General features: G+C 52.8%; 1 protein-coding gene across 1 annotated transcript in view; it reads right to left on the reverse strand.

The window, feature by feature from the left end:
* PAPPA2 (pappalysin 2) overlaps nucleotides 1-18,285 on the reverse strand; it is a gene marked incomplete at both ends in the record, with an annotated part of 87,830 nt that extends 69,545 nt beyond the window's left edge. The window contains 2 exons of the mRNA XM_080348536.1: nucleotides 11,718-12,780; nucleotides 17,802-18,285. Coding sequence (XP_080204662.1) covers nucleotides 11,718-12,780; nucleotides 17,802-18,285 — 1,547 coding nt within the window. The remainder of the gene's footprint in view (nucleotides 1-11,717; nucleotides 12,781-17,801) is intronic.
* Between the last annotated feature and the right edge of the window lie 9,639 nt (nucleotides 18,286-27,924).

The raw sequence follows: 27,924 nt of genomic DNA on the forward strand, positions 1-27,924 counted from the left end.
TGGATGGAAAGGGGCATCTTTCTTCAGTGGCCTCATGGAGGAGGCATCTGCACATGGTCCTATAGCACAGACATCATCCTCCAGCAAGAAAGGGCTTGGAGAGATGACAGGGCTGTGGGACGAGGAGCTCTGGATCAGGATCAGGCCCTCATAGAGGAGAAATCCTGGGCTGCAGTGAAGCTGATTGAAGGAGATGTGAAAGGAGACAAACAAGGGGGACATGGCCTCTGGCTCGGCAGGGACTACCTGACCTCTTCTCCACGGGGGCACGGCAGCTTTTGGCTGATGTCGGCAGCCAGCCCCATGTCCTGAGAGTTGTTGCTGTCTGGCAGAGATGGTAAACAACAAAGTCCTAATTGGAAAGGACAGCTGGATCGCAAAGCTCCCTCCTGCACTTCTCTGCCCAAACAAGACAAGGGAGTTGGGGCTGGGACCCCTTCCTCCTGCACTGCTCTTCCCCCATCCTCAGTGCCTCCCCTGAAAACTGCCCTCAGAGGGGACAACAGCCACACTAGTGGGCCCCAGCCTCCTGAGTTGACCTGCCAGAGCCATAACCCTCCATCACCAGTGCTCCGGTGCATGGGAAGAGCCACCAGCAACGTTACGGTGGGGACATCTACTCTTCCCACCTCTTTGCCCCCACATCGTCAAGCCAGCCTTCCATCTCTTGAGCTACTTTTCACCCAGGGATCCCCTGCAATCCTGCCACATCGACACCCCCACAGCCTGCTTTAGAGTCCACCACAACACCAGCCCTAAAGGTTTCCTTCCCAGGGCAGGGACAACGATCTGGAGGAAGGAGGTCCTTATCTTTGTGAGGCGATCTTCCCAATGGCTTTCCTCACACAACCTCAGAGGTGCGACACTCCTGTAAAATTCAACACAGAAAACCCCGTGCCACCAAGAACAGACCCACAAATTCAACATTTCTTACAGCACTTCAGGCCTAAAGTATCATTTGGTTCTGCCAAAAAAACAAAGCCTGTACACACTCAGAAGTTAATACAAAAGAAGCCAAATGCTTCCCAAAAAGCTCCCACAGGAGGCTGGCTTTGAGCTTGTGTTAGCACTACCGATTCAGTCCATGAACCTTCCTTTTCATCCCCGCAGGGAGGACAAATCCATGCAAGTCCCATAAACTTCCTGGCTTGTGTGACAATTCTTGTGTTGCTTAAGCATAATGGGCCATCAACTTTCCCCTGGGATAAATTTGTCCCGGCAATTTGCGCTTTAGTGCTCTACATCTTGGGGGAGCTGATAGCATTTGGGGTTTCTTTTAATGGGAGTCGGTAGCCATGATCAATTGTAGAAGCCCTATTTCCACGGAAATGGGTATTTAATAGATTTTTGAAAATGGTGGCTATTGACCCAATGGGCCTTAATGGCTTAAAAACCATCTGATTGTAATACGCGAGAGTAAATGCATATGATTTTCAAATGCATACTGGAATAGGTAGTAAAAACCTTTTTAAATTGCAGGAACCTGGTCAGTAGGGAGTTTCCATTTGCTTGTTTGGCCTTTCTATTTCTATCAGAGTGAATCATGGCCATCTCTTCCTCAGAGAAGCTTGCCGTTTCCTCATGGCTGAGATCATCTTCAAACATGCGACCCATCAAGGTATGGGGATGCCTTTCATTAGACTGGGTGGTGATGCAGTCAGGCTTTCAGAGTGGCTCAGGTCCCAGCTGCTCTTGTGGTGTGAGCAGAGGACACATGGACCACCTTTCATTCTCCATGTACTCCCCATTGCTACCAGTGAGAGCTCCTTAGGAGCTGAAAAGCCACACATGCCTCTGATTCCTCGGTTTAAACTCAACCTACAGGCTGCCAGTTGACAATTCTACAGTGAAATTCCCAACCAGAAATTTTGGTTTATCCAGGTTTAACATGTACCAAAAACATCAATAGGAGTGAAATCCAAAGGAATGTACTAATTACTAAGAGTGAATCCTGGAAGAACACAATAATTTTGGTTGGAAGAGACCCTCAAGATCGAGTCCAGCCATTAACCCAACACCAACATCAAACCATGTCCCTAAGAACCATCTTTTCAACCCCTCCAGGGATAGTGACTCCACCACTGCCCTGGGCAGCCTGTTCCAATGCTCGACAACCCTGTCCTTGAAGGAATTTTTCCTAATATACAATCTAAACCTCCCCTGGCAGGGGACTAAACACCAATATTTATTTCATGATATCTGTGAGCACTGACTGAAACCCCCCCATCCCCACTAAGACATATATTTAGGGTTACCCACACCGGTTCTTCAAAGTCTACAAAGGCTCAGCACCTTGTGCCCATCACAGGGACAGGCCCTCTCCCACTGATTGTTTTCACGAGCCTTGGCCACATAGGTGGCCAAGACTTTTATCTATTTGAAACCAGCCTGTAGCTTTAGCCATTGCAAAGAGGATCATCCAAGCCACACATGTGCAGGACAGCAGCGCTATGTATGTGTCACCTCTGTAGAATAAGTCAGACAAAAAATCACCGAACTAAAACCACTGGATATTCAGAGACATCTGTCCTCCTGCTTCAAAAACCCAATGAAGAGGAACTAGAGAGCTCAGAGCCAGAGCCTCATTGGTGGAATAAGGAGACAAATACTGCAGGTCACGACCTGCTTCCACCCCAGCAAGGTGTCTCCCATTGCCATCCCCAAACAGGTCCATAACACAGTGTCCTCTTTTGCTTGCAGCAACATTCAACTCCACCCCCTGAACCCCAAGAGCATGAAAGGAAGGAGCAATGCTGCTGGCCAAGTGCAGACTCTGGGCACAAACCCCAAGTCTTACAGGTGCCTGGGTAATAGGACCCTGCTGGGTTGGGCTTTCCACCTGCACCCAGCACTGACCTCTCACTCTCAGCAGGCATGAAGGAGGCTCAGACCATCACAGTGGCCTCTGAAAACCCATAGTCATCCCACCAGAGTATAAGCTTGGCCATCTGCAAGAGCACGGACCCAACAGTATAGCTACAAAATTGGGAAGATATTGCACATCTACAGGGCTGCATGAGGGCTGGCTGAAAGCCTGGTCCTCAAGAAGGAGAGGGGAGATGTCATCCCAAAGCATCATCCCTGAAAACAGGGAAACAGCATTGGCTGGGGGAAGTTCATTAGAAGAATTCAAAAGAAGGAGAGTTAAATAATTGTTTAGGGGAAGGGAAGGAGCCCTGGCAGGGAGGAAGGCAGCAAAGCAGCTGTGGGGGGAAGGAGGGAGCCCAGTATCACCCTGGGCTGCAGAGGACCAGAGCCCAGCTCCAGCATCATCCCAGCTCCTGCACACACCGACACACTTTGGACAGGCTCACTATCCACCTCGCAAAGTGCTCGCCTTCTTTTGATAACGCTGATGCTGGCTGGCGAGATGCTCACATTGTGCAGAGAACATGTGAGAAGCACTGGGGGAAACAGAGAAATACATTTACAGCTCCTTGTGGTTTTGCAAGGCAGAACTCAACAGTGGCAAGTTATTCTAGAGCTAGCTCCAAGCTAAACAAAGCCAGGTATGGTTTGCTTTCTGCCTGGATTGTTTGCTTCAAGGAAAAATAAAAAAGCTCCCAGGCCAGGACAAAGCACTTTTGGCCTGTCTGAGGTTGCACAGATAAGCCCTGTCCCATCTAACTCACAAGAGTAGATCTGGTGTAAATCAGCTTTCTCTTACTTTTTGCCTGCAGCAAAAATACAAAGCAACATTTCAGCTTTAGGGAGGTCTTAAGGTCTCTGCAAATAAGTCAGGGTCCCTAGTATAGTTCATGATCTGCTGAGTGAAGGCATAGGGGACAACAGTCCTGGTCTCCACAAGCACCACACGGTCTTCACCACTTCAGAGCCTCAGGGCCAAGAGGCTCAGCAAAGCACACTGGACAGAGCATTATGTAAGTGAGAGCATCATTTCATTCCTTGCATTTAGCCAGGACCAAGCAGGTTCATCTCCTTTCATTAAATGCTTCTTTTTCCCATCCAGGGACAAGGAGGCAAGAGACCAGAGCTGCAATGCCAATAGCAGCACCTCATTGCTGCATGACTGGGGGGGGAAATAAGATATCTAAGACCGCTGTGCCTCAGTTTCCCCAGCTGAACAGCTGGGATTACCCTCACCTGCAGCACAGACAGGTGTCGGCAAACATCTTAGAAGACATTATTTTTGCCATGCAGTGTTTTCAGAGGAGCTTGGAGAAGTTAAGCACCCACATCCCACTGCTCTTCCATGGAAAGCAAGTGTCCAGCTTTTCACCAGGTACCTCCTCTTTTCCCACCCACCCGCCACAGCATGCTGCACTGTAGGACAGAGGAGAGATGGTGGGAAAGAGGAAGAGCTACAGACTGAATAAGCATGGCGGAGATGACCCTACAGCACGTGTCCCAGAATGGATGTACCACGCTACCACCCAAAGCCCATCTCCAGCCAAAGTGCTGGCGCAGATGTGTGTCACCACCATCCTCAGCAGGAGGTCTCAGGAGGCAGAGTGCATGTGGACCTCTGTGCTAGGACCAGTCACGACTGGAGAGAAACACAGACTAACAGGAGGCAGCTCAGTCCTCTCCTGAAAGTAGGCATGGCTGGTGCAGAGGGACCAGATCACAAACTGCTTTCTGCATGGGTTGGGAAGGCAAAGCCCCTAGCTTCAGGTCATCTCCAAAAACTGTTCTGGTGACCAGCAGGTGACAAGCAAGAGTCAATTTCTCTTCTTTATCCAGCCTCCCTCACTAGTAGGGCAGCAGAAAATGAAACACAGACAGTGCAAGGCTGGGGAAGCATTTTTGATGATGCTGAGATGAGCCCACAGCAGGATGCAACGCACATGTCCATCAGCAGGGAAAGGGTGGGAGGAGACCAGAGTGTCACCTTTCCATCTCTGGCCTGCCTCATCTCTTCAGACTGAAAGCCTCTGAGTACAGACAGGAGAAGGACCCTTTAACAGGGCTGACAACAGTGGAAGAATTTGCTGAGCAGAGATTATGGTCCCAGGGGCATAAAGCTAACAGCTCCCAGTTCCTCTGCAAGAAGAACCACACAGGCCTGTGGTCAATAAACCCCTATCAGGCACTCTTCATCATGACGGTAGTGCGCAGTCTTGCTGAAATACATGGAATTCAGCTATATTCACTCTAAACTTCTCACCAAAGGGCAAAAACTTGCAGCCTTGATATTTGTCAGGAAAGGGATTGAGACAGAGTAAAAAGAGGAAATCTATTCAAAACAAACATCTCCCCCCCTGCTTTATATATATATATATTATTTTTTTTAAAAAGGGAAAAAACAAGTCTCAAGTCTCCAACTTATTTTTAGGTCCAGGCAATTGGGTGTCCCAGCCGGAGTGCAGTGCGCACAAGCCAGCATTCTAAAAATGCCTTCCTCGTGGATATAAAAAGGACACAAGATAATTTATTGGGGGAGGTTTTGTAACGTAATGATCATATGTTAACCACAAACAAACAAACAAATCCAAGGCTGCCTCTGGTCCCCAGCACAGCTCTTGGCAAGCAACTGCCACAAAGGCTGAGCATCCTCACCCTCCCCAGAGCCTCCCAGCAAAGTGCCATTACTTGTTGCCCCATCACCCACAGGGGCAATTTGATTTCCTAAATAACGATGGCAGCTGGGTCAAGAAAAACCAAAAGCAGTATGTTCACTTAACAACTCCAATGGCCACAGTTCAGCCTGCCAACCCAAACACGGGCTAAATCATCCCGAAGATCATGTCAACGCCAAGCTGGTGGAGTCCCACCATATGACTGCCAAGCTCCCATTTCAGTTCCTGGGGGTCTCACCAGCCTGGCCACGGTCTTGGCTGGGGTCCTTCACCCATGGGCAAGGATATGGCTGGATGAGGAGGAGCCCTGGTGGGGGCTGAACATCAGCACAAAGAGTGACCCCCCTCGCCAAGGCCTTGGACACACGCTGTTCCTTCACAATTGCCATTTCAATACAATCAGCCCCCCTTAAGTGAGCCCCGGGGACAGTAGAGTTTGCTAGAACAATAGCTCACATCTGGGACAGCTGTTTTCCCCAAAAGCACCCAGGCTGCACACAGCCGCTGGGCAGACATCCTCTCCCCTCACTCACACGGGGATCATATTCTCCCTCTCCTGTCCAGCAGCCACCCCCAGGGGACCTGGAAGGTTCCTTGAGGAACCACCCAACAGCTCCACTTGCAGGAGTGAGCAAGACTCATCCTCCAGCAGAGGTTTATTGGAGATTAATCCCCAAGCCTTTACCTTGGGAAGAAGTGTATTGCTGTAGATTTCATTTCCTACTTTTAGCACCCCAAAATGCATGGAAGAAGCTGTTTTGCCTAGCACCAAAGCCAGGCACTGGGAACCAGTCCTTGGACCCAGACACTTCCTCACCTTTATGTTCCTCTTCCAGCCATGCACTTCTGCTTCCCTGGAGTAACACAACAGACATCTGCTCCCAGTGCTATAAAGAACCCTCTGCTCTCAGCCAGTGTCCCTGAGACCTTGTGCTCCTCAGAGACTGTCTCAACCCTGGAGCCCCCACCACCCCCTCCTCTGCTACTCCAGACCTTCTCATGGACCTCTCATCATTTCAAGTTACAGCTCACGGCTACCCTTTCCTCTCCATTACCAGCCCATGTGAGAGAGGTTATAACCTCTTTCTCTTACATCTTTTTGAGAACAAAAGCACCAAAGGATGCCTGAATCATAGCCTCATTTGTGAAAAATTTTGGGAGACACAAGACAGCTCTTTTCCAAGAGCTTGGAAGAGTTGCAGGAGAAAACCAAGAGACCAACACATGCAACTTCCTCTGAGAAAGACAAGATCAAGACACATAAGGAAAGGAACAACCTTCCCAGCAAGAAAGGAACCAGAAAACATAAGAAGGAAGACCAAGTAAACAATATATATATGTCTCAGGGAAAGTGAAGATAGCATGTGGAAGGCAAGGTGTGCAGATCCCAACCACTATCCAGAGGTGGCACAAATGTAAACCCATTGCAGAGCCCACTAAGTCACACCGACCAAGCACACAGTTCACGCATCTTGCCACCACCCTGAGTCCTTCCTCCTGGAAGCACCCAGAGCTCCTCACTTTTGGCACAATGCACCAGACACTAAGGGGTTGCTACATGCCAAATACTCTCCAGTGTACTTTGATCGAGAAGGACAAAAGCAAATTTAGGGTCTTCAGCCCTAAGCCAGGTCTCTGGATGAGCTGAGTCACCCAGAGATACTCTCTCATGGATGTAACCTCCAAGTCCCATCACAAGCAAGCAGTTTGGTAAACATCCTGCCCTCTGATATAATGGGCTCTACCAAGGACAATCCCTTCTACCTGTGCCAAGTTTTGAAATCAGTAGTCAATGGGAAAACCCAGAGAGAGTAGGTTTTCTACAGTTTATGGAGTTAAAGGAGTTTATGAGCTCAAGTCCAGCCACTCTCATTAAACTTTAAAGCATCCACCAATAAATCATCAGGCTCCAGCAAAAAAACCTGTTAATTACTGTACCTCCCCAGCCCCAGCACATCTACTAGAGGAGAAGCAACAACACCAGCAGCCAGTGAACTCGTCACTGTCACCTTTGAAGCCACTGAAGTGCCCATCTTCTCATCACCACACTTTCAAACCCTGAGACTTGGTTCTATCACTTGAGACTTAGTCCTTTGGGAACCACCAGGCCAATATTGGGACACAGGCCAGTAGAACTCCAAGATGCGCCAGAAGGAGTAAAAATGCAGCCAGAGCTCAAGCCCTGAACAGGGGCACCTCCTAAATGTGCTCCTTCATGGGAGCATCAAGCAAGCAGATTGTCTCTTCCACTTCACACCTCACAGGCAGCAAATTCAACAGCACACAGATAACACATCCCTCCATTTGTCCCTCAAGTGACCAACCACCCTAAGCAGCAAGTGAAAGTTTCTACAGATACCTACAATCCCCATTTGAATCTATGCCCTACAACAGTGTCGGTGATCTTAGGTTGTTGTCAAGACTTATAACTTTACAATAACATTACACATACCTTCCCTCTTTCACTGTGAGAAAGAACTGCTGAGGATTCCTGTAGCAAAGGAACATGAAGGGGAAGTGAGCAGCTAATTTGAATGTTATTTTACCCTCTGTTTGGGATTAAGGTGTGGGTGTGTCAGCTACTGCCCCAAAAATGGTATCCTGGCCCCACCTGCTCTCAATTTTACACCTTTTAGTCCAACCAGCTAAACATCTCCTGACAATGGGCTGCCAAAGTGCCAGAGAATAGCTTGGAGTGATTTGTTCATTTTCCTGGGCTTGTCCACAAGAGACACTCAGTGATGTTAATCTGGATCAGCTTTTGAAGGCACAGCTTAAACAGCAGGAGGCTCCCAAACAGCCTTAACCCAATTAAGCATCCTTCCCTTAGGACGGGAGGCCAGCTAAGCTTTCATTAAAGCCCATCAAGTGTCCTGTTAATCAGGTACACTTCAATGTCACAGCTGTGGCCATCCCAGGGGAGGCCACCAAGAGGCTGGAGAGACCTGGTCATTTTTTCACCTCCTTTTGTCACTTTGGTTATTTCTGCCATTCTTTTGGGTGGTGAGATGGAAGGCCCAGCAGCTCTGCCCTTATCTGCTTTGCTCTCCAGACTCCTCTCCAGGTTTTCTTTTCACATTAACTGTGTCACACACCAGACTAACTGCCCAAGGGGGACCCTCACTGAGTGTTAATTGCTGTTAATGAGCTGTTGCTTCTTTCCTTCCAAGAGCACCAATTACAACAGCACTCAAGCACTGTGAGAAGATGCATGTCTGCAGGAAATTAAGGCATGTTTTACACCAGACCCTGGCATTGCAATGGCAGAATCTCTGGCACATGCTTCTCCAGCAGGTATGACTGATGGAGCAGCATCCAGCTCTCCTCCAGCTACAAAGAGCTGCTGTCCACATCGAAGCACCAGGCCCCTGTTGTGCCACCTTTCTGCAGTTTGTCACATTTAATTTCATGTTATTTCTGCCATCAGGGCTTCCACCCTTCAAATCCTTCTATAAATTCCCCCACTGTCCCCCTCATCATCATAGAATCACAGAATAGTTTGGGTTGGAAAGGACCTTCAAAGCTCCCCCAGTGCCACCCCTGCCGTGAGCAGGGACATCTTCACCAGCTCAGGTTGCTCAGAGCCCCGTCCAGCCTGGCCTGGGATGTCTCCAGGGATGGTTCATCCACCACCTTTCTGGGCAACCTGGGCCAGGCTCTCACCACCCTCAGTGTAAAAAAAATTCTTCCTTATGTCTGGACTGATCATAAATGTTCATTTAAGTATAACACCTTAAGGGCAAATCCAGAGGTACTTGCCCAGCGGGAACTCTCACTGAATGCCCTCCCTGTATTAAGGATGCCTGCTCATGTATTTTGGGATTCACCCACCAACTTTGGCAGAAAATACCAACCTGGCCATGTGCTTGGGCAAGCTCAAGCTTGCTTTGTTTTTTCCCAAACCCATGCTACCAATTTCCCAGTGGTTTTCTCACAAACATATCTATTCTCCTCCAGAAGCCAGGGTACCCTCAGCAGGGATGAGCCCAGGTGTCCACCAGCATTTCTGAAGAAGCCAGCAAAAGACAGCTCAGAATTGCTCAGCAGCAGCGGGATTCCACTCATGCCCCCACATTTCCCAAATGCTGGGCACACCGGATTTCATTTTTCAGAGCTTAAGCTACAAACAATCAATCTTGTCTCCTGCACAGGCCAATGAGGTCTGCGGAAAGAAAATTGCAAAAGATTTGTTATTTCCCTAGCGTTCCCATTTGCCCATTCCTTTCCCACAGAAGCAAGGTTTTTGTTTTATTTTGTTTTGTTTTATTTCTTTCCCAACTTTCTTAGGAAAATCCTGACAAATGGAAGCCCTGATTCATACCAGCAAAAATTTGGCCTTTTTTAATTTAAGGTGGAGCCCTTCTCGTCTGAGGATGAAAACATTTCTCTAACTGCACACAGAGAACAAGGACCAAGCTTTTACCCTGCTGAAGCCAAGGCCAAGTGGCCTTGGATGCTCATGGCCACCATGAGCCGAGAGCCGTCCTGCAGGCAGGAGAGGCAGCATGCAAGCAGGAGAGCTGCTCATCATTCCCAGGCTAGACATGGGGAAGAAATTTTTTACACTCAGGGTGATGAGACACCAGCCCAGGCTGCCCAGAGAGGTGGTGGATGCCCCATCCCTGGAGACACCCTAGGCCAGGCTGGACGGGGCTCTGAGCAACCTGAGCTGGTAAACATGTCCCTGCTCACAGCAGGGGTGGCACTGGATGAGCTTTGAAGGTCCCTTCCAACCCAAACTATTCTATGATTCTGTGCTCAGAAAAGCACTACCCATGCTTGCCCACAGGGATGGGAAACAGGGGACAGGCAGGTACAGGGGATGGTGGCTGTCACCAAAGAGACTTCCAGGGATAGGAAACCATCTTCTGGGGCAGCAGAGAAAAGAAGCTGTCTTGAGAAAGAAAAGATGTATAGCCACAGCCTACCTGCTCCCACACCCAGGAAAAAAAAGGAAAAAAGGTAAAGGAGAAGGAAGGAGATCAAAGTGTCCCAAAGACTTTCCCTTGCAGCTTTTCTCCCCAGATGCTGCCATCGTGCTGCACTGTTCTGGTGGTCACCTCTGCCCATCGCCAGGAGCCAGCAGCAGGGAATGAGCAATTTTCTCTGACATCAAGACAAAAACTACTTAAAAAAAAAAAAAAAGCCATGATTTTTTTTTTCCCTTCCCCATCTCCGGACAGAAAGCACATTTGGCAGAGCCCTGAGCGCTGGAAGCCATCAGCAGTACCACCAGCACTTCAGAGGCTCTGGGAAGAAGGGCAAGCGTGTGCAAGCCACTGACTATGCCAAGGACACTGTCCCCACTGCCCTGGGGTCCCCCATCACATGGAGGGGCTCCCCCTTTCCATCCCGTCCCAGCTGCTGCCTCCACAGGGCCCCGGGGAGCACAGAGGTCACCTAATGTTATGCAGGGCATTTTGCACCTGTGGCACACGTGAAAGGCACACGTCCTCCTCTGTCACTGAGCAGCCATCCCATGCCTTGCCTGAAGAGGGGGATTTGCTCCCAAACCAGCATTTGGCTTTGAGGTGCAGGGTTTGTTCAGCCCCTGCTTGTCCCCAGCCAAGGGCACCTCCCCATGGGCATTGCTCCCTGGGGTGAGATTCAGGGAGGCTCATGCACACCGAAACCCATCTTTCCAAATCTTGCCACTTGCACATACAGCATCACCTCCTTCTCCCTACCCCATCACTCGGGCAAAGATATTTTGAAAACAAATGGAGAAATCAGGCTTTTAGACATATCCAGGGAAGGTGAGGAAGGGGTGGCAATCCCCCTGCTATATCCCTTGCAGGGGGGTCAGGGGACACAACACCCTTTGCATGGGGCTGCTCTGCCCACCCCAGGGTGCCCACAGTCCCACTGGTGTTTCGCTGGAGAACAGCAGCTCTGCACTGGAAATACCCCTGAGGGGAGCTCTCCTTCACTCCCTACTCATTTTGGGGTGGAAAAACACTTAATGGCAGGGTGTCACAGAGGGGTGCCAATCCCACACTGTGGGATTTACTTGCCCTCAATGACAAGCACCCCTGTCCCATGGGAAAACACCCCTCTGCCTTCTCACCCTGGAAAGTGGTGGATCAGAATCAACATCCAGGTGCAGAGTGGATGTCAGGGAGAGGGTGCACCCCATCCCTCGACATGCCACCCCCCCACCATAAACCCCGCACCTACCGCTGGGGTGAGTCGGGGTCAAAGCAGGTCCTGGCCACATCGGTGAACCGTGGGTCACAGCAGTCCCCATCATCAAAGTCATCCAACATGTTGTTGCACTCCATGTGGCAGATGCCATCGCGGCGCTTCCAGGAGAAGCAGCGGCCGGGCCGGCGACAGTCCCCGCCGTCATAGCCGGTCAAGGGGTGGTCGCACTCAGGGTCACAGCGCTCATTGCCCACCTTGCTCGGCTCGCAGCCCAGGAGAACGGTGCGGTGGCGCAGGGAGGAGTTGCGGACCTCCAGCAAGCTGAGCTGCCAGGAAATGTTGTAGGGTCGGAAAGCTTCATTCAGTGCCCGGTGTTGCCGCCAAACCTGCTCCTGGCTGACTGTCGGCCGCCCGCCGTCGTCCTCCACCAAGTTCACCACGCGGTACCGCACCACCTTCCCACTGCGCAGCGGCCAGTGCCAGTTGTACTGGGAGACCAGCTCCACATTGTCGCAGGCGGTCTGCCCGCAGGTGGGGGGACCCAGCGGCCGCAGGACAGGGGACGGTGGGGATGGCAGCACCCGCTGCTGGGGGAAGGCGCCTTCCCGAAACGGCACCCAGTGCTCCTCCGGTGTGGCGAAGCCAGCGGCCAGAGCCAGCCCTGCCACCCCTCTGGTCACCCCCTCTAGGAAGGTACGCTGGAGATGGGGTTGGGACAGGGCCCTCTGCCACAGGGCCAGCCTGGCCAAGTGTCCCCGGAAAGTGTGCGCGGTCCCCCAGGCATCCCCCCCCAGCAGCAGTGTGCGGCAGGAGGACATGAAGGCGCTGTGCAGGGGACCCTCCTGCCCGCCGGTGCGGCCCACCCGTGTCCCGTCCACATAGAGGGACATCCACTGTCCGTCATAGCTGGCAGCCAGGTGGGTCCATGCCTCAGGGCGGTAGCGGTGGTAGCTGGTCACCTCGGTGGCAGCAGCCGCCCGGTCCGTGCGGAGGGAGAAGAAGAAGCGGGCGTCCTTCTTGCCACTCAGCTGCAGGGCACGGATGCCCAGTGCCCAGCCCTTGTCACTGGCCACGTGTGAGCAGTTGTCAAAGACACCTGCAGCGGGGACGGGGATGGGGATGGAGAGAGAGAATTGCTGGTGAGGACCAGAGAGCATCGCCACTCCACCTTGGAGCATGATCTGGGTCCTCAGCAGTGGGACAGCTTTTAGCAGGACTGCAAGGGAGCTCCTGTTGCTGCTACCACTGCCATGAGTAAATCATTGAACAGGCTAGGTGGAAAGGGACCTTCAAAGCTCCCCCAGTGCCACCCCTGCCATGAGCAGGGACATCTTCACCAGCTCAGGTTGCTCAGAGCCCCATCCAGCCTGGCCTGGGATGTCTCCATGGATGGGGCATCCACCACCTCTCTGGGAAACCTGGGCCAGTGTTTTAACAGCCTCAGAGGAAGGCTGGGCAATGGGTGCAGAAACAAGGGACACCCCAGACCCCGTCCAAAACCATTTGGATGAGCAGGTGGCATAGCCAGCAGGGATGGCAGAGGGATGGAGAGGAGAGGAAGAGTGCAGACAGGAGGCAAAGCTGAAGAGCAAGGAGTTTCTGACCTGCTCTCCATAGGAGCCCTCCTGTGGGATGAGATTAGTGGCCAAGCTTTTTATCTGTGGGCCAAAGCTTTTAAGAATTAGAGCACAGCAACCCAAAGCAAAACAGCCTCCTCTGGGGACTCCTTCCCCAACAGCTCACAGGCAGATTTACAGCTCTCCTTTATGCTCCAGTTTTCCTCCCAGTCATGCATCCAGTGCGGGCAGATGAGGGTCAGAGAGGGGGATGCACTGTCTGCAGCCAGGCGGGTGCAGTCCTCAGCCCCTGAAGCTTTCTCGAGCATAAATCCATCCCCAGGAATAGCTTTAGGCTCAGCCCTGTATGCCTGAGCACGTTGCAGACCTGTGCTTTAGGCTGAGCAAGACCTGGAGCTTTGCCGACTTTCCCCGAAACTCAGGCTGCTGAGTGCCCGTGGTGCTCGCAGGTGCTGAATGCCCTCGGGAATCCATGGCCACAAGGCACTTAAATATTGGCAAGGGCAAATGGACCCACATGCTGCTTGAAAAAAATGTCTCTGGAGTCCTAAGTCACCACAGCTGGGATGTTCATGGGGTCATGAGATGGGATGAGCATCTTCCAGGAGCTCCTGCTCTCCCACTCCTCATCCCAAAAAATTTCTTCCATATGCAATGGTACCTTGATGCTCCCAAAACCTGTTGCCATGCCCAGAGGCCTTTTTTATGCTCCTGCTGTGATATTTCTGATGCCACAGAGTGCTTTTCCCTACTCTACAGGTTCTCCTGTCCCTCACCATGCTGCTTCCATCACATGCACCACCTGCCAATCTCCATGGTGTCACAGCACCACAGGCCAAAACAAATCACTGCTGCCCTGTCCTGCTGCCTCACCTGTCCCTGAGGATGCTCAGCATGATGCTTTGGGGAAACTCTACCTGCCACCAGGATTTCAAAGAGGTAGAGAAGGATAGAAACAGGAGTTCCAGGAGGAGCAGGACCTCTTGGCTTTCATCCAGGGGATGTGACTGAAACCAGGTTACCATGACCCCACGTCTTCACTGTCAGCCCTCATAAATGTGGCCAGCAAAGCTCACTGCCCTGCTGCACCCCAGGAAGCAGCACCCCTCCCTCCATCCATCCCTGTCACTGAGGGCGAGATGGGTGGTGGCCTCTTGGCCGTCCCACAATCGTACCCAGCCCGGGCGTGGATCCCTGCCACCGCTCACTACAAAGCCTCCGTGGGCGGATGGGCTTCGGCCAGCTCTTGTTTTCTGGTGGATTGTGAAAGGGAAGCAGAAAGAGCAGGGGAAGCTGAGATGGGGAGAAGCCAAAAAGCAGGAGGCAGGCAAAGGAGCCTTGCAGGGATGAGAAGGCAAAGCTGGAGAGTGCTTTTGGGCTGGGTGCTGGCTGAAAGGTGCTTAGACCTGCATGCTCAAAAGCCATCTCCTAGTATTTGGTCCTTGCTGGGGCTGAGGAAACAAGGCTTGATACCTCATCTCATAGGAAAATTTATGCGTTTCACCTTGAAATGATATAAAGTGCCCCAAATTTGATTAAACACTAAGGAAAAAAATGGGGTAAACAGTGTCAGGGGTGGAACAGCATTCTAGGGTGAGTGTGAGTGAGCATTATCACAAACCCATCTTGAGGCCAAGCCCAGCCTGGAAGTGCCTGACGAGTTCAAAACTGTCCAAAAGAACCTTATGTGAGGTCTGGAGGCTTCCCCAAAGGGATGCAAGTAAGGCCAAGATCACGTCTGCAACAGTATACCAGTGAAGCAGAGATGTCCAGCACCAGGTCCTGACATCTCACAAGCATCTCCACCAGAAACCGCCAGTGGACCATTTTCAAGAGCCTGAAATTTGCCAGAGAACTTGGTATTTTGTCATGGGGCAAACCAACCAGGAAGGGAAAGAGCCATTTGTAGAGGAAGTGCAAGGTGATCTCCTCAGCACCTGTAAGAGCAACTCTGCTCTGCCAGGTGAGAAAGGGGAGCTCTAACCTGTTTTGTGATGTTTGTATGTACTTAGGGTGATAATTCTGGGGTTTAAAACAAGAGTTGTTTGCAACGGTAGACAAAATGAAGAGGAGGTTGTCTGCCAGGAACAGTGTCTGATGGAGAAAAAGCCTCGAAAGAGATGAAGTGCACCACTGTATAAAGACCACACTCAAAGCAGCAACTTCTCCCATGGGAGCCAGGAGCTTTGCAGCTCGAGGAATAGTTCAGCCACACTTTGAGACTCAGATACCGGGGAAAATTATCAGCTAAAGCTCTGAAGGGTCTGACAGGCCAAGAGCACAACAGGCAGCCTGAGAGGGTGGTCACCCCTCAGAGCTTGTGCTGGTGAGCATCTTGGGAACCTGAGGAGGGCACCTAGACTTAGACACAGCAGACGTCTGGGAGTGCTTGGTGAGGGATCTTCTGACCCAACAAAACCATCTTTGATCTCAGTAAAATCAAACCTCAGCCTGGCACCAGGGGAAACCCCCTTGGGGTTTACCAGAAGCAGATCAAGTGTGGATGGAGGGATGACAAAAGGAGGAAAAAGAAATTACATCACATGAAAATACTATAATCTGCTGCTCAAAATGAGGAGGACATGGAAGAGGGACCACTCTCCTTCTCTGGTGGCAGCTGTGGCAGGGTGCTGGGGTTATACCCCAGCAGAATTCCTCCCATGCAAGAGGGGCTAAGAGGGATGAACGGCTCCACCAGGGTGGCTTTAAAGGCAAAATGTGACATCTATGGGAACAAAGCCTCAATTCCTGAGCCTTCAGTCCAGGCAGCAGCCACATCAACCAACAGGACAGCTTGCTTTGCCCAGACAAAGCTGCTCACCCTGTCCTTGCCTCCCAAGCAATGACTCTAGGAGATACTCGGCTCTGCCCTGCTTTCCTCCTGCCTTCCCTCATGCACAGACACCTGGAGCATCTCCAGCTCCTCCACAGCTTTGGACCACCTCAGTGCTGGGTCCGCTCTCCACCAACAGAGCAGGAGCAGCAAGTTGGAGGCAGATTCAGCACTTGCCGAAGGGCTGGCAGCCACCTGCATCACCTGCTCACATGAAATGCTCAGCGACACTGGCCTGTCCCTCCTTTGCCACCTGCACCCGGGCCCCGCGGCCTCAGCTGCAGGGAGACGGTGAGAAACGGCCAGTGACTCAGGCAGCCGGAGGTGCCTGGGGCTGACTCAAACCCCGGAGCAGGGAGGCTGGGGGATATTACCCGGGTGACTGTCAGTGCTCACAGGCAGCACCCTCAGTGCTAATAACCATCCCACCCTCCACAATGAAGTTAACAAAAAAAAATAATTTAAAAAAGACAAAACACTGGAAAAAGCAAACCCCAGCACCTGCAGGCCAGACCTCCAGATGCAAACAACTCTGCTGCGATGCAACGGCTGGGAAGTACGTTCCATGCATCCCGAGCTGCTGGACCCCGGTGGGAGGGCAGACAGCGAGGCAAACACTAGGTACACAGCTGCTTTCCCCCTCTGCCACCCAGCTTCTAGCCTGTCCCTCCTCCCTCTTCCACAGCAAAGGTCCAGTTGTTGCCCCAATAAACTATGGAGATAAACTAATGAAAGAAGCCAGGCAATGTGTGAAGCAGAGTGGCGGCTCAATGCAAGGATTGCAAGTGGAGGAAAAGTCAGGATAGAGGGAGGGTTTCCCAAATGAGCTGGTTGGTCAGGATGGCACAGAAACACAGCAGCCCCCGTGCTGTTCTGAGAGGGACCCCAGGCATCCCATGGGAGCAAGACATCTTGGTGCTGCCACCCATTCCCAGCCCCGTTCAGCATCACTGCACTGCCCTGCTGTGCTTTTACCCTGCCACAAACACCCATCTTGGCACAGCCACATGAAGGTGACATCTGCCCGGCTCCGTGCCCATCCACTCTGTCTCCTAAGGCTCCCCATCACCTGCCTGTTTCTTAGCTTGGTGAGGTGAAGGGGTAACTCCCGGTAGAAAAACCTTCTGGGGCCTCCCTCTGCCCCGGGGGGGCCGCTCTGCAGGGCCCTCGGGGCCAGGTGCCCGGGGTTTGGCGGGGGGAAGATGATGCCGGGGTCGGGGCCGTACGTGCGGCGCGGCTGCCACCGTGCGGCCGCCCGGCCCGGGGACTCGTCGGGACCGGCCAGGGCGGGTGGGGAGCGCACAGACCCGCGGCCACTTCGCCCGGTGGGGAGCCCCGGAAAGCCTCCGACGTGCCTGTGGCCAGCGGAAGGAGGAATGGGGTGCGGGTCGGGCGGAGCGTGTTCCCCAAAGGGACTTTACAGCTCCTGGCGGGAGGAGAGGGAGAAACTAAATAGGAGCCGGAGAGGCCGGGCTGGAAGGACGGGGCGGGAGGGAGGGAAGAGAGGAAAGGGGATGTTTTAGGGTTTGGTATCAAGGGAAGGAGGAATATTTCACGCCTGGTGTGCTAAGGACACGGGTGGGGACGCGTGGTGTCACCTGCCACAGCGCAAAAGGCAAGGCGAGCCCCTCCACGGGGGTTTGGGGCGGGGGTGAAAAGTCGGGTCCCCATCCCTCCCTGCCTGCCCGCCGGCGGGACGGAGTTTACCTGCGATGATTGCCGGGTTGCTCTGTCCGCCCTCCGCCTTCACCCACACCTCCAGCGTGAACTCCTCCCGCGGGATGGCGGGCAGCGCCTCCGGCCGCGCCGCCAGCTGCTCCCGGCCGCCGGAGAAGTACAGGGCGGGCAGCGACCGCTCCCGGTGGGGGCTCGGCACCTGCGGCTCCCGGCCTCGCAGCTTTTCCCTCCGCACCTGGCTCTCCGCCTCGCCCCACGGCTCCTCTTCACCTCCCCCGACTCCCCGCGCTCTCCGGCCCCGCGGCCGCCCGGAGCCCGGCGGGGTTGCAGCGCCGAGCACCCCGGGACCTTGTGGGTACAGCCCGTAGGGGTGATGCGGGGGGGCGGCACGGCGGCTCGGCCCCTCCATCCCGCAAGCGGAGAGTCGCGGGGATTCGGGGGGCCGGGGGTCCCCGCGGGCCAGGCTGAGCAGCGCCAGTAGCAGCGCGGCCAGGGGGGCCCCGCCGAGCAGCATCCTCCTTGGGGACGAAAGGGACCGGGGCGGGTGGCCCCGGGGAATAGGGGCGCTCAGGGGGGCGGCGCGCGGCAGCACTGGGGCATCCTCCCCTGGACCCCGCCGCAGCCGCTGCCCCCAACTTTTCCCCGGCACCGCTCTCCTCCTTTCTGCTCCTGAGGGAGGAGGAGGAAGAGGAGGAGGAGGAGAAGGAGGGTGAGAGCACCGCGGTGGGGACCCCCCTTTCTGCCTGCAGCCGGGGTTCCCGGGGCACGGCGGCCAGTCTGCGGCTTCTGTGCGCTGCCCGGCTCTGCCTGCGGGAGCGGGGGATGCGTTAGACGCCCTTATCTAGAAAACCCCGGGGCGCTCCGCTCCCCCCCGCCAAGGAGGTGTGTGGAGGGGGGGGCTGCTTTATTTAAAGATGATTATGTCCAATCTAATAAACCCCGAGCGGTGCATCGCCCTCCTTTCCCTCCGCCCTCCCGGGCTCTGCCCAGGATGCTGGCGGGGAGGGGATGCGGAGGGGACCCAACGACCGAAGGGCGTTGGGTCCCCTCCGCATCTCTTCCCGCCCCCGGGGATTTGGGGCAGCACCTGCCCTGTCCTGGGCTTCTCTTGGCTTGACCCATCAGCCTTCCCACAGCCCCGCTCGCTGCCTCTCTCCTTCCCCGGCTCGGCAATAGGGCTCTTGGTTCCTTTTTTTCTTTTATTTATTTTTTTTCTTTCTAAATTGAAACGTGCCCATGTTTTTTCTTGTTGGAGCTCAGGGTGCGATATCTGCCTGCCCATCTCACCTCCATCCTCTATCTCCATCACCTGGGGTTGAGAAAGAAGGCAAAAGGAGAGGACACCCCCCTCCCTCAGCCCTCCCCTGGCAAAGGGAAAGGTGCTCTTGGGCTCAGCATGGGCAAAGAGACCCAGGGGTCCCTCCTGAGCCAGAGATTTTGCTGCTTTTTCTCTCTCTTTTTTTTTTCCTTCCCCAAACAATGATCCCCTCTGTTTGACACGTGCAGAAAGGTGGGCTGGAGACACCTTATCTGGGTGAGAGGAAAAAAGCCACATCCAAAAGCCAAAAAAAACCCCAAAACAAACCCATAGATGCACCGAGGGAGCAGACACTGGTGGGAGAAGTATCTCACTCATCGCCCTGCTGGAGGGTACAGCACCGGCGCTGCCAGGGGAGAGCTGCTTAAAGACAAAACAAGCCCCCAAAGATTCCTCTTGGTTCCCAAAACACCATCACGCCAGCACGCGGCGCGGGAGACTAAGAAAACTTCAGTAAGAAGATTCAGCAAGAAGAGATTTTTTTTTTCCTTTCTTTTCATTATTATTATTTTATATATATATAATATTTTTTTACTCTCAAACACTATCTGTGGCGGTCAGTCTGAAGCAGGGTTGCCAGCGAAAGCTGAGAGGCCCCTTCCAGGGTACAGGCTTTCAAACCAGCGAGGCAGGAGGGAAGGGATTTAAGAACAAACAGCAGGAGCTGGCTGCATGGGGCTGGGGTTGGTTTGTTGGGTTTTTTTGTCTTCTCAAGGTGGGAGCGTGATGGGAGGAGGTGACGGGGGGCTGATGCTTTAGTGGGGGGATAGAAAAAAAGTACCAGTGCTGGAAAAACTTGAGGGTTAGGAGGGAGGTGAGCACTGTGCTTCACCAACTCCCTGGGAAGGGGGAAGCTAGATGTAAGGTAAGGGCATGGGCATGGGCTGGAGGTTCTGGACAGAAAGTAAGGACACACAGAGGGCAAACAAGGCCAGGCAGAGCAGCGATGGTTCATACAAAGGAGCTCGAGGAGCTCTCGAGGACCTTTGGGGTGTGAACAACATCCAAGCACAACACAAATGCCCATCTCCCACGGGGAGGAGGTGAGAAGAGGTTTGCAGCTCTCCTGCTCGTACCCCACAAAGTGGTACCCGTTCGTCAGCAGTGGGGACATGGAGACAACCCAGCTCGGCACTTGGCACTGGGGAGGTGACCCAGCAAGAGTGTTGTCCTGGGGCCAACGCCAGCAAGAGTTGCTTGTAATGCGTATTCATTCAGGAATGAACTAAGCTCCTGATAGCCCTGTCTACCAGGGTCTGATAAGAGAGGATCCCACGGGATGGCTTGTTTTGAATGGTGGTAACCTTATTAAGCAGTTATTAATCATCTTTCTGCAAAACATCCTGCCCTATCCGGTCATCAGACCAGGTACTCCAAGGAAGCAAGACCATGAGACCCTCAGTAGCATCTGCTGCTTTCTGAGGGGTTCGGCAGCGCTGCCTCCTCAGGGACAGCCTGGCTGGGACAAATCCAGCATCAGAGCAATAAAATCCTCCAAAAATGCACCCAAGCGATGCCTCTATATATAGGCTCTGGCCTGGGTTAAGCCGCTTGCTTGACAAAATGACACCCGCAAACAAATAGCTCTGCTGGCTGTTGGGCTGGTGTGGAGCAGGAGCTAGAAAGGAGGAGTGAAAGCCCACCAAGGAGACCCCTTTTTGGTGGGGAAGATGGGTGAGAGCAGAAGAAGCCCCCCCCCCATCATGCCAAGCCCCTGGCTCCCTCTGTCCTGCCTGCCTGAGCCTGAGCCTGTCCAGATTTAAGGAATCATCGGAGCAGGCAGGCAAGGGCATGAATCATTCCCGGTGCAGGCTTCAGCGCAACCTGCGTCCACACGCAGGCAGGTTCCCCTCACAGCTTGGCTGCCAAGGTGGGGCCTGGAGGAGGCTGGTGAGGATGAGGAGGGCAAGACCATGGGGGCACCTCACTGGGTTGGGTCAGCATCTGGGGATCAGAGATGCTGGGATGGTGTTCCCATGCCAGCACCACTGCCAGCTACAGAGTAAATCCGTATAATTTGGGTAGTTTACACATATATATTTTTTCCCTTAAAAAAAAAAAAAAAAAGGCACAATTAGCTTGGCCAATGTGATGATTTTGCTGCTTGTAAAGTGAAGACTGGCCCTGGGGATAAGCCAAGGGACTCAAAGATGTCGGAGTGGTGGCAATGTGCCCTTGTCACGTTTTCTGTCTCTCGAGGAAGTCAGGTGGCATCTGTTAGAGGTCCCAGCTCAGAGCCAGGCTGCCTTGGCCAAGGAATGTAATGACTGGGCATCTTCCAGGAATCCTTGCATGCAGCATCTGGCTGGAGATGCTCATCCCAGGCAGGATCCAGCTGCAGTTCAGATTTGCTCAGGAGTAAGAGAAAGGATGCTGGATGGTGGGAATCAAAACAAGATGCCGAGCCATGGCTGTGGGGTGACCCCAACAGAGGAGCGGGGTTTTCCCTGTGTGGGGAAGGCAGAAAGCAGCTCTTCAGCTGGGGTAGAGGCTGAGCCCTGCTTTTCCCCATGCCTGTCAAAAGCCATCAAGAAATGCCTTCCTCTGCCGTGACTCCTCTTCAGGAAACCACTGGTGATCTTGACATGGGGAATAAAAGCTCCAGGAGAATTCAGCTTTTTTTGTTCATGGCCAGGCAGGCAAATCTTGCGAGCCTGAGACAGCAAGCCTCAGAAATCAAAGCCGCGAGCGACAGCAACCCTGCTCAGGGCACAGCCTCAGCTCTGCCTCCTCTCCCTCCCGAGTCTGCCTGCCTTTCCCAAGCAGATTAGGAGCCTGTTCAAAGGCGCAGGACCCCCGGAGGTCAGAGACGCTGGCCTCCCGCACCAGTGGTTTGCTTGGGAACTCACTGTGTTTCCTGCTCCTGGTGGGTCTGGAGATAAGCCCTGGTGTGTGGTTGTCACCAGTGCCAGCACTGGCAGGAGTCTGCACACCTTAAAATCCAGCAGTGGAACCTCCAGAGCCCCATCTGTCGTGTGTTTGGGCCCCGAAGTTGGGCACATTTTGTAAGGGACAAGAGACAACTGGGGAGACCTCCCACAGGTATTTTCACCTGGATTCTCCAAGGTCTGACAGGAAGGCTGGGTCCCTCCAGCCCCTCCACCCTACGACACCTAGTAGGCATTCCCTGTGCTGTTTGGCCCTGTGAATTTGGTGACAATGCTTTCTCCAAGCCCCTCTGCTGAATTCAGCTATACCCACCACAAGAATCCAACGGGCCAACCTTAACTGCTTTGGCAGCAGAGTCAAGGAATGAACACAGCGAAGAGCAACCAGCCAAGGATATGTCTGTTCCATCCTCCTCACACCTCCCATCTGCCTCCCCACCTTTGCTCAGAGCCACACAGCCTGCAGACATCCAGCCCCACGGCAGCCCCACTGCAGCAGGGATGGCGGGAGCACATGGAGGAAGCCAAAGAGCTGAGCACTCATCAATGCAACAACTACAGCCCTTTGTAGGTGGTTTGGTGCATCATCATCAGGTGCAGCTATTTCGGAGCAAACCTGGGTGTCACACTGAGCCCCGAGCTGCAGCAGAGCTGTGCTTTGCAGGGCTCTTGCAAACCTCCAGTAAAAACCATTTACTTCCATTTGGGAGGTGAGGATGATACAGAAGCTCAGCAGGATGCTCACATCTCTACATCAGGAAGACGTTGCCTATACAGTAGTCTCCAGGGGTCTTTCTGCAAGCCTGAGTTTTGCACTTCAGCAAGAACTTGCAGGTGCTAAATTAAGACCATCTAGAGAACAGAGCATGACCTTTGCCAGATGGGGTGTCTCAGATATTGAAAATTATTCCAACCACTCACAAAAAGCAGGGAGTTATCTACTTTTACATAATGTAACTCTTCCAGAAGCCATGGAGGAAAAGCATACATAAAAAAGAAGAGGGAGAAATGGAATCAGCCTTTCCCTTCCATTCTGCCACTGTCGTTGGGGAGTTTCAGCCCCATTAAGTCTGGATTCTTCAAGTGCATCTCCATATACCAGCTGGGTGAGCAGCATCTGCCAAAGAGAAGAGCGTCACGATGCCACCCGGCTCCATTGCCAGTGGCAGGGGCAGGATCCTGGAGGAAGATGTGAGCTCTGCAGACACCTGCAGAAGGAACATATTGGTACAAACACAGCAGGGACTGGCTCAGGCTTCCAAAATCCCAGCCCAGCAGAGCCAAGGGCTGCCGGCAGGAGAGCACCGTGCTCACGGCAGCTCCAGTGGTAAGTCCCGGTGAAATAATTACACGACCTTGCCACCTTTTCACCGTCCCACACCAACATCTGCTTGTTAGTCCCTCTCAGACACTCTACTCACACGATAACATCTCTTCGTTGGTTGAGCATGACTTTCCTTGCAGGAGTGTCGGCGTAATTACTTGTACAAACATGCCTCGCCATCTCCAGATAGCCTTTGCTCTGCCTCTTGCATTTATATACACTTTCACAAGTTGTCCGTGCAGAAAAGCCCTTTGCCTGAGCCAATCCATAAGACACAGAGCAAATATTTAATCCAGCACAGGTACCTGAAGGACAAGAGGAGGGGAAAAATGGGTCATGCCACCCTGGCACAGCAGCTTTGCAAAGCTCAGCAGCTCCTCAAACTCCCATTTTAGCATATCTCCATCTGACCCCAGCCAGGGAACAGCTGCTGTAAGAGGAAATGGAGAAAAATGAAGAGAAAATGAGCATGCTGGCTGAGGTAGAGATGAAGGGGCCATATTTCTGAGCTTTGCCCTCAAGGTAAAGCAGGACTTTTTGGCACTGCTCGGCACCGTGAATTAGAGGTGTCTCCTGACTGCTGGTCCAAAACACGCTGTCACTGCGACATTCTCTACTTTGCTCCCAGGCCAGCGAGGAGAACCTGCTCTGTAATTTGGCAGCAAGCAATAAAAAGAAGCGTGAAAGAGTCAGACTGAGCTCTTAAAAGCTGGCCAGCAGGGTTTTAAGTATTTGGGTTTCGGACAAGATCATCACAATAAGGAAACACCTCTGCCCTCCCCACTCATTTTCAGAAGAGATAAATAAAAATAGACTTGCTGGGAGAGCCATAGGCAGGGTGGCGAGGTGGGGGAAGCTGTGTGTCAGCCACTGAAGCAGCTCCCAGCCTCCGAGTCACATCTGTGCCACCAGCCTGTGCCACCCAGTTTGTTCATGTCCCACCTTGGGGCAGGTCAAAGGCCTGGTGAGAAGATGGAAGAAAGGATGAACACACACTCATGTTCTTCTCAAGCAAGAGGAGTGGTTTTAAACTAAAGGAGGGGAAATTCGGGCCAGACACAAGGAAGGCATTTTTTATACACTGAGGGTGGTGAGAGCCTGGCCCAGGTTGCCCAGAGAGGTGGTGGATGCCCCTTCCCTGGAGACATCCCAGGCCAGGCTGGATGGGGCTCTGAGCAACCTGAGCTGGTGAAGATGTCCCTGCTTGTGGCAGGGGTGGCACTGGGGGAGCTTGGAAGGTCCCTTCCAACCCAAACCGTTGTAAGATTCTAAAAGGCCACTGTGGCAAAACACCACGGCAATCTTGCCCCAACGCGAGGGGAATCCTTGGGCGCCTACGTCCGAAGCAGGCAGCAGTCCAGGCACACCACACACACCCATGTGTGCTGGTGCGGTGGGGACCCCGGCACCCACCCAACACACTATGGTTCTTGGTCTCCCCCCAGTGACCAGACCACATATAACAAAGCAGCAGATCTGGCTGATGATGCACAGGAGGTTTCCAGCCTTGTGAGCAGAGCTCCTGGCTCCCTGTATCATTACCAGGTAATTATACTAATAATTACTTCTCTGAATCCTGCCAGGGAATTAAGCCCTCTTACTGGGGTGGTGCCTTGCTTTTGCATTTTTGGAAGCAAGATCCTATTTCCCTCCATACACCAGCACTTGAAATGTATATATTCGTTCATTAAGGAGCACCGACACCACTGTGGCAAATGACCTGTCAACAGATTTACAGCAGGAACTAAGTCACTGCCTCCAAGCCTGTGCTCTTAATGTAATTAAAGTCCTCTGTTTGGAATTCATTGCTAATTAATATTCATGCTCTGTTCCCCATCTGCCATTCCCATGTTGCTGGTTCCTTCTGAGATTGATCAGAGGGTTATTAAGGCAATGAGCAGACTTAGAAGGAGGGGGGCGGCTGGTGGGATGGGTTGTATCAGCTTTTGGTAAAGGAGCAGAATTGCATCCAGGACCCCGGCTGCACCGGGAGGGGATGGTTAGAGCATCATCCTGGCTTGCTCCATTGCTGAAGGGAAATTAAAGGGCTGGTGGGAGTCATGGATCAAGAGATAGACACCATTGGTTGGCTCACGGGGTTTCGCAGGGCTTGTTTCTCCTCTCCAGTCCACAGCTGCCATGGCATTTCCATGTGTCTGCAGCACAGATCCTGACAAGATCAGATATACATGGGAATATCCACAGCTCCTGTTTGAGCAATGTTTTCTGGTGAAATCAGGCACACATGGACCTCCAGTTTGAGTGAGAAATGTGTCCCCATGTTATGGACTGGGAGCCCAGTGGATGCCACCCCGCTGAGCCATGAACAAACTCAATGCTCTGCTGCATGAAGAGGCCAGGCTGGAGATGTCCCCACAATGCTGACCCTGTATCACCCCATGTCCAGATGCTGGACATGCTGGAGCTGAGCATCCTTTGAAACTAAGGGCACTGCATATACTGTGAAGCCTCTTGAAGACCCTCCCTGCTCCCAGGTGCAACCCAGGAGAACGGGTGGTCTGTGGCTGGTGCAGACAGGTTGGCAGAGGAAGGCAGGTCTTAAAGACATCCTCCTTCGGCAGGAGGACACGGCTCCTCTCCCTGTCCTGGGCACCTCTTCTTCCCCAGGAAATGGGCTTATGAGAAAGATGGAAACAGATGTATTCACAGGGCCTGTTGTGATAGGACAAGAGATCATGATTTTAAACTAACGGAAGAGAGATTCAGGCCAGACACGAGGAAGAAATTTTTTACACTGAGGGTGGTGAAACACTGTCCCAGGTTGCCCAGAGAGGTGGTGGTTGCCCCATCCCTGGAGACATCCCAGGCCAGGCTGAATGGGGCTCTGAGCAACCTGAGCTGGGTGAAGATGCCCTTGCTCATGGCAGGGGTTTGGACTAGATGAGCTTTGAAGGTCCCTTCCCACCCAAACTGCTCTATGATTCTGTGAAAGGTGGCACAGGGACGTGGCATCTCAGGATGGAGGTTCCCAGGGGACCCAGCCAGCCACCGTGCGCTGAGTGACCCTGACACTGTCGCAGAAGCACGAGTGGGGTTTCCTCAATTAACGAAGCCCATTTCAAATGGCTTTTAGATCCTTAAACACAATCATAGGACTCAAATTGGATGCAAAGCCAAGGCCTCCTGGCATCTGCTGTTTATACATGAACAATCAAAGTGATTTATTCATCTACCTAAAGCATGGTTGCTCTTTGACCATCCATCCATTATTCTTATCTCTCTGTCCTATTTAGGAACCCAGCAATCCATCTCACCCAACCTAATCTACGCCAAACGACTTTGTGAGCCGCCGTGCTCCGAGTGGGCTCTGCCGTGGCAGACGACACGGGGCTGGTTTCCAGCAGCGCTAACGCAATTGCATTGACGTCAACCGGAGCTGCCCGCCGTCACCCTCCGAGAAAATTAAAACCTAGGACGGGCAGAGCTGAGGCAGGCGCTGGAGGGCTCTGCGGTTGTCATCTGGGCCGGATCTGTCACCGGGCTTGCCATGCAACATGCGGACCCTGTGCCATCGATCTGCAAAGAGCCTGTTCAACCCAGACAACTTCTGGTGTCTCCTGATTCAATTGCTAAAGGAGGACAAGTGGTGCAGTCCTGGGATGGCATCTTTTCATTTGTGACTATAAGACTCTGCTGCTCCTATGCCTCATGAACATACAACAGGCACAGCTGTCCCCAGGGTCTCCAGCTGTCCACAGACCTCCTGTCTCCTAGGGGAGAGAGGTTTCCCATCTTGTAGAATAGGAGTGAGTGAAGCACCGTGTCGCTGCTTCCTCCCTGGAAGTGTTCAAGGCCAGGTTGGACGGGGCTTTGGGCAACCTGATCTAGTGGAAGGTGTCCCTGCCCATGGGAGGGTGGTTGGAACTACAAAATCACAGAATCACAGAGTGGTTGAGGTTGAAAGGGACCTCTGGAGATCATCTAGTCCAACCCACCGGCTAGAGTGGGTTCACTCAGACCACATGACACAGGATCGTGTCCAGGCGAGGTTTTAAATGTCCCTGGAGAAGGAGACTCCACAACCTCTCTGGGCAGCTTGTTCCAAGTTAGATGATCTTTAAGGTCCCTTCCAACCTAAACCTTTCTATAATTGAAGGCCGAAAGCATGGTCCCATTGAGAGGGACCCAATTTCACCTCCCCAAGTGAAGCACAGGGTGTGACAGCTTTCCAAAGGAGGTTGAGGAAGGGTGCTGGCCACAGGTAAGCCAAATGGTTTTCCTCTGGCTTTTCTCTTGGAAATAGCTGACCCATTTTAGATTAAATTTTCCAGGGAAGTTCAGGTTGAGGCAAATCCCTGGCAGACAATTTCTACCTAAACGTTCGTGTTTTGGCATTGGTCTAATCAACGGGAAATGCAGCCCTATAATGGGAAATATTGGGTAACCTCAGTAACAAGTAGTGTTATCTACCCTGTCTAAAATAAAACCATCAATTCTCATTAATTTGCCCTCTTTGCCTTTGCAGAGGATTTCCAGATTGGAAAAAATAAAACAAAATAAATAAAAAGAGGAGCAGAAAGCAATGGAATTAGTCAACTCCCTCCGGACTTGAGTCACTCCAGATCTGTGTGATGGCATCTGGCAGAGCAAGGAGAGGTGTTA

Source organism: Nesoenas mayeri, assembly GCF_963082525.1.
Source record: "Nesoenas mayeri genome assembly, chromosome: 8".
Lineage (NCBI taxonomy): Eukaryota > Metazoa > Chordata > Aves > Columbiformes > Columbidae > Nesoenas > Nesoenas mayeri.